The sequence below is a fragment of the Bison bison genome, unplaced genomic scaffold, assembly GCF_000754665.1.
Source record: "Bison bison bison isolate TAMUID 2011002044 unplaced genomic scaffold, Bison_UMD1.0 scf7180017864160, whole genome shotgun sequence".
Lineage (NCBI taxonomy): Eukaryota > Metazoa > Chordata > Mammalia > Artiodactyla > Bovidae > Bison > Bison bison.
In genome coordinates, this window is record NW_011494732.1 from 5399587 (window position 1) to 5406471 (window position 6885).

At 52.6% G+C, this 6885-nt stretch overlaps 1 protein-coding gene across 1 annotated transcript in view; it reads right to left on the reverse strand.

The window, feature by feature from the left end:
* Positions 1-551: 551 nt before the first annotated feature.
* Positions 552-6885, reverse strand: part of SETD8 (SET domain containing (lysine methyltransferase) 8) — a 13515-nt gene continuing 7181 nt past the window's right edge. The window contains exons 6-8 of the mRNA XM_010841414.1: positions 4791-4850; positions 2360-2550; positions 552-1592 (exon numbers count right to left, since the gene is read on the reverse strand). Coding sequence (XP_010839716.1) covers positions 1382-1592; positions 2360-2550; positions 4791-4850 — 462 coding nt within the window. The 3' untranslated portion in view covers positions 552-1381. The remainder of the gene's footprint in view (positions 1593-2359; positions 2551-4790; positions 4851-6885) is intronic.

Genomic DNA, 6885 nt, shown 5'->3' on the forward strand with positions numbered 1-6885 from the left:
GGGCGGTGGGGTGGGGTTGCGCCAGACCCCAGATCGCAGCTCTGGAGCCCCAGGCCCCTGAATTACAAGTTGACAGAAGGTGGGAGTCGGTCCCCCCTTCAGGAAGAAGCTACCCACTACTCCTGCTGTCACAGTCGAGGTGAAAACTTGACCCTCAGCCATGATCCCTGGGCCTGCCAGCTCCCCTGCCCCCTCGCAGCTAGGGCAGGGGCCCTGCCTCTCAGGGCTTGTAGGCTCGCTCTTTGGTTCATGGCTGCAGCTGTACAGGAAGGACACCAGGCGGTCTGACACACGGAAGCCTTGACAGCCGGTCTGGAGCTTTCAACCCAAGCAGAATCAGGTTGGGGTTGAGGGGGTGGGGAATTGGGTAAGTAATTTCTGGTCCCACTACAAAACTTTAGATTTCTGATTAGAATAGTGTACCATCTCATATCTCTTCTACAGAAGCAAAACCAAGGGTGGAAAAAGAAAAAGCCGAACTAAAAACAACCCAAAACAAAAACGCAGCCACTTCACTCACTTCAAGACCTATATACATGTAAGTTGTCTTCTGTGGTTTTTTTTTTTGTCTTTTTTTTTTTTTTATCATTATTTTTTAAAATAAATTCAGTGTTCACATTTCTATAAAGAAACTAACCCAGTTTCGGGAAACCCTGCCCCTGCAAGGGCTAGGTAAGCAATGCTTGTCCCTGCCCACGTCTCCTTTGATTCCCCGCCCTGATGTGTGAAGGTGCCCGGAAAAGTGGCAGCCCGTGGAAGAGTAAATCGAGGCCTGGCCCGTGAGCCACCGGGTCAGTAAGCTTTCGAGAAAGCAGAGGGGAAGACTATCTTACTGTGAAACCTTTTTTTAAAAAATATTCATACACTTCAATGTGCGCCTGTCGAGATGTCAGGAAAAACAAGAGCTTGGGAACATCCCATCCGGGCCGCGGGGAAGGCAGTGTCTTCCTCGCGCCCACCTGGCACTGGGATGTTGGGGGGGGCAGGTATGTGGGGAGCGGGGGAGAGAGTCCTGGCTCTTCGTTTGGAGGCAGGTGCGTTGCCCAGCTTCCTAGTTCATGTTCGACTCTTTCCTCTAAAACCTGTGCCGAGTCTTGGACTGCATGCACGGGAAGCACAAACGTTCGACTTGTATGCAAAAAAGGTACAAAAACAACTAGAATATAAAAGTTTCGGTAATATAAGGCCATCTGTTCAAGTCCACCTTGGAAACCTGTAACAGATATTTAAATACTACAGTGAAAAGGCATCTTAATATACTTTTTTCTTAAAAACATCTGAAGTAATCTGCTAAGATTAAGTGTGTAAAAAAAAAAAAAAAAAATCAATTCCCTTTGAGGGCACTTTGTCCTTAGAATGGGGAGGGGGCGGGACCGTTGGGTTAATGCTTCAGCCAGGGGTAGGCTTCAATGGAAGCCCGGCTGCGGTCCCCGTAGTCATACAGAAGCTCCTCCCCGGCCTCGATGTCACGGGAGGCGATGAGGATGAGGTGAGGCACGCCGTCGATGTCGTGCAGTTTGGTTTGGCAGTTCCCACATTTACTGTGATTGATCAGTCTTCCCAGGCGATTTGTCTCTCGGGTTGCATCCACGCTAGCGGGGAGGGAGGGCGACAGAGGATTAAATTGATAAAGAGGCTTTTGAACCCAGTCTGAGTCAGGCTTGCTCTCAGCTCTGGTGGGATGATGGTGATTTATGGCCGTGTTTTTGGGAAAGCAACTCAACTCAAAAAAAATATATATGTAACTTTAAGAGCCCAGAGGGGCGTTGGGTGTGGGGTATTTGGGCGGGAGATGGGGGAGTGTAGATGGGAACGCAAAAGACTCTGTGGAAGCACCAGAGATGACTGTGGAGTTCAGCATAATAAATAAATGAATAAAAGTCAACTCTGTTGGTGAGGGTAGGGGAGAGGCTATGCAGGATGGTGGGGGCAGGCAGGATATATGGGAACTCGCTCTGCTTTCCACTCAGTTTTGCTGGGAACGTTATAGTACAGTCTATTAAAAAATAAATAAAAAACAATCAGTGATATCGTCGCATAGGGGACAGAGAAATAGCGATTCCCAGGGCTGCTCTGGTCACATGCCCCAGGCAGAAGGCCAGGTGAGCCCCTCTGCGGGCTTTCACGTGACTAGTCCACCGCTTGGTGGCCGAGATTGCCTCCAGAACCGCTTCAATCACCAGAATTAAAAATGGAAGTGGTGTGTGTGGTAGGAAGAGTTGCACTGCAGCTTTGAAAAATGGCAGCAAGAACCAAGCAAGAAGCTGGAGCCAAAAGAAGAGTCAGGATGCCCTCGGTGGCCCTCTGGTTGCACCTCTGCCAGGGTGGGAAGAGCCACTTGAAGCCCCAGGGGACTTACCAGTAGGTTTTGCTCAGATACTGAAAATAGTACATGTAGCAGCCCGTGGAGGGGTCTTGTGCGTACAGAGCCTCCCGCTTCTTGGCGTCGGTGATCTCGATGAGGTCCCCGTGGTATTCCACCACAAACTCACCCCGGGAGAACTGCTTGGTGGCGATGACGCCCCTGCCTTTGCCGTCGATGAGGTCGATCTGTTGGGAGGTGCCAAGAGGGAGGGTTGGTTCATAAACAGCAACAAATGCCACCGTGCGTGGCCAGCAGCTTGTAGTACATTCTTTGAACAGCCTTACTGCAGTTGGTCATAAAATCCACTCATTTCACACACATGGTTTGAAGGGTATCATTCAGCACATTATTGTTGTTTAGTTGCTAAGTCGTGTCCAACTCTTTTGCGACCCCATGGACTGTAGCCCGCCAGGCTCTTCTGTCCATGGGACTTCCCAGGCAAGAATACTGGAGTGGGTAGCCATTTCCTTCTCCGGATCCCTGGCATCTTCCCAACCCGGGGATCGAACCTGTGTTTCCTGCATTGGCAGGCAGATTCTTTGCTACTGGGCCACTAGGGAAGCCCATGCAGCATACACAGTTGTGCAACCATCGCCAGAATCCATCACCCCAAAGAGCTCCCTTGTGTTTGTTTGCAAAGCACTGTTATGTGGGATCCTGAGAAGTCTGCTAGGTGGGTGCTGCCCCATTTTGCAGGTGAGAAAACCTGCAAAATTAGGGATTAGACAGGCAGAGTCATGTGTCTCCAGCCACCAAGCTAGGAAGTGATGTAGCACAGACTCAAAGCCACATCCTGGCCCACTCTTTAGGGGAAAAGTAGGACCCAACATTCTGAGTCTCTCCTTTAGTCCACAACGTACATGCCTGGGTTTCTCCTCCATTTTATGTATTTATTTTGACCTCCTCCTGCACTCCATTTTAAATGGAGATGGAGGGTGACTGGCTGAGAAGCCCAGAATGAAATTCAGATTCCCCTCAGTGGCAGGTGGAAACTGAAGCTTCCCATCCCCTGGGTCCTAGCCCAGACCCATCTGGCCACTACCTCTGAGACTTCCTCCCCTCTCATGCTCCCACTATGTCTGAAATATACTATAAGAATAGGGGGCGGCGCTAGTGGTAAAGAACCCATCTGCCAATGCAGAAGACATGACACTGGGTTTGATCTCTTGTTCAGGAAGATCCCATAAAGGAGGAAATGGCAACCCACTCCAGTATTTTTTCCTGGAGAATGCCATGGACAGAGGAACATGGCGGGCCACAGTCCATAGGGTTGCGAAGAGTAGGAGACAGCTGAAGCAACTGAGCACGTGAGAGAAAAGCAAATCTTCCTGGGCATTGCCATTTCCCAGGAAAACAGTATAGAAAAAACTAGCCTGTCCTTTTAAAAGTTTCCCCACGTGTCATGCTAAATGAAAGAAGCCAGATACAACAGGCTACACATTCTATGACTCCATTTGTATGAAATGTCCAGAAGAGGCTAATCCAGAGAGACAGAAAGCAGACTGGTTGTCAGGGGCTGAGGGCAAGGAATGGGAGTGACTACTGGTGGGTCCGGGGTTTCCCGTCGGGAGGACAAAAGGGTTCCGGAACTAGACAGAGGGGAGAGTTGCACAACTGTGAATGAAGAATGTACTTAATGCCAGTGAATTTTACACATAAAGAACGGTTACGATGGTAAGTTACATATATGTGTATAAATGTCATCGTGATTAAAAAGAAATATTTACTGGCTGTGTCAAATCTTAGTTGCAGTGCATGGGCTCAGAAGTCGTGGCACTTGGGCTTAGCTGCCCTGTGGCAATGTGGGATCTTAGTTCCCTGACCAAGGGTTGAACCTGAATCCCCTGCACTGGCAGGCGGATTCTTAACCTGGACTGTGAGGGAAGTCCTTCGTTGTGAAAATTTTCCTCAGGGGCATCCCTGGTGGCACAGTGGGTAGGAATCCACCTGCCAGTACAGGAGACACAGGTTTGATCCCTGGTCTGGGAAGATCTCACAAAGGCGGAGCAGCAAACTAAGTCCATGCGCTGCCAACTCCCGAGCCTGTGCTCTAGAGCCCAGAAGCCTTAGCTACTGAAGCCTGCACACCCCAGAGCCCGTGCTCCGCAGAGAAGCCTGAGCACATCAACTAGAGGGAAGGCCCCACACACGGCAGCTAGAGAAAAGTCCACGCAGCAATGAAGACCCAGCACAGCCATAAATAAATAAAAAGTTTCCACAGGACAGTATCTCATTACATTTCCTTCAGGAGGTATTCCCTTAAGGATACTTTTAGTGTTCAGTCCCTTGACAGCTTGCAACAGTCTGCCTGGTCACAGTGATATCAGAAGGTTAAGGCAGCATGACTCCTGCATGGGCCTCTGGACCAGGGAGGGCCAGACCTCACAGCCTCAGCCTCCACGCAGTGGGCCCTGCGGCCCCTTACCTTCATTCCTTCTTCCTTCCCGCTTTCAATCAACTCATCTATTCTTTTCCTTTCTTCAGACTGGGTGGGGAGGGAAAGAAAAAACAAGAAGTGCATCAGCATTCTCACCAAGGCCACTCCGGGAGTCCCAGCCGCCACAGGGTCCGTTCATAGTCAGCCTCCATGGCATCGGTCTCCCGGCATGTCCAGGCCACCAAGCCCCCATCCTTTCCTCATTGCCCGTCTAAGGTGGGCTGTTCACCACCTGGCGTTCAGGTGGGCCAGGAGGGGGACGGGGCGGCTCGAGGGCAGAATAGGGCTTGTGGCAGAATGTGGCCTGGGGCTATGCTCTATTTAGCCCACACAGACTTGTACAAAATATCTAAATTGTGGACATGTAAAAATCAGGACTCCAACTGCATATAAAATCAGCCAGGGCTAAACTGACCAGAGGCTGCACCGCTTGAACAGGAGGTGTGTACCCACCCATTGACCACGTCCACCCTCTGTTCGCCGTGGCATTTCCTGGCCGAGAACAGCACCTGGACGTAGTGAGCCCTCAAGGCAACAATGCCCTGCCCCCACATGCACAGGCGCAACCACCTTGTTAAATAATTAGTTACAAGTGTGCAGAAGTAGATGGGAGTCATCGTGGGAAAACTGGGAGACGTGGTGGGCAGTGGGGACAGGGACTATCCTACTGGGACAGAATGAGACAGAGGAGACGAGCTGGGGCCAGGTGAGACACCCTGAATGTGCAGCCAAGGAGTCCATTTTACTCGGGGGGGTTGGTGGTTTGGGGACACGCGAACAACTAGCTCCAAGCGTCCTAAAGAGGAAGGCAGCAGTAGTTGGTCCTTGGGGGACTGAGGGCCTGGAAAGGGAGCAAGGTGTGAACCAGGGTGAAGGCAGGAAGGACTCGAGACGTGCCCAGCCGGAGTCAGCAGGCTGCTCTGCATGCCAGGCCCGGGGCTGGGCTGGGCTGGGCTGGTGATGACGCGGCCAGGGCACTGCCAACACTGCAGTCCCTGCCCAGTGCAGGCTGTCATCCACCCAACGCTGGGCCAACCAGAGAAGGGGCTCCCACAGCAAAGCAATGAGGGGTTCAGGGCATCTCTCCAGGGCCCTGTTTCCACCCTCTTGCCCTGGACTTGGACCTTGGACTGAGCCCCGCCTGCTCTGTCTTCAGCCACAACGAGGAGTCTTCGGGGCTCTTTGTTTGTTTCGCCCACCTACCCACACCCTTCCCTAATGCTGTGTCCACTTCGGCTTTGGTTGGCCCAGAAGGGCAGTCAGGTCTGGACCAGCCTCACCCGAGAGGAGACCCGGCTGCCCTGCCTTCGGGCCTCACCTCTGCCAGCCGCAGCCCCACCAGCCTGGCCAGCCACCACCTGGCCGGGGTGCCCACTCGACAAAGCCAACACAAACGGTGGTGGGCAGAGTGTAGTTCTCCCTGGCCTCTGGCTCTCCATCCAGCCACACAGTGGGCCTGATCGCCTGCAGACCAAGCTTTGCGGAGCCACTGCCAGCTGCCTTCCGCTCGCCTGCAGTAGAATTCAGCACTCTGGCCACACACCCACTGCAGCTTCCACTCCTCCAGAAAGAAAAGCCCCTGGTTTTTGTTTTCTTTTTTAATTAAAAAAGGCCAACTCAGGCTTCCCCGACCCTGCAGCCCACAGCGGCGCTGGGTGGACCCCCAGGTTCCCTGAGTGGGCTCTGTAGCTCCCGACCGCGGCTGGGAGGTGTCCCGGGTGCTGGGGGCTGGCACCGCCTCGCCCTCTGCAGTGCTGTCTCTAGGCTGACCTCGCACAGCCTCCCACTGCAGGCAAACAGCTTGTAACAGCTTGTTCTTGGCTGAAAGACACTGCCTTTCTAAGGAAATACAGCCAGAGCTTCTCTCTGAGGGGAGAAAAATGACACCCTCCCCCCTTTTTAAAAAATGAAGTCTTGTCAATTCAAAGGAGACACAGAGATGCTGCCTCACCGTCTGTACAGCTACAGATTCAACGTCCAAATGCAGAAGAGTCTGCGGGTTGAGAGGCCGGGGTCCCCCACCTCCCTGGTGGGGGCAGCAGTCCTGAGAGCTCCTCCCAAGCCTAGAGGTTGCTCTGCTGCC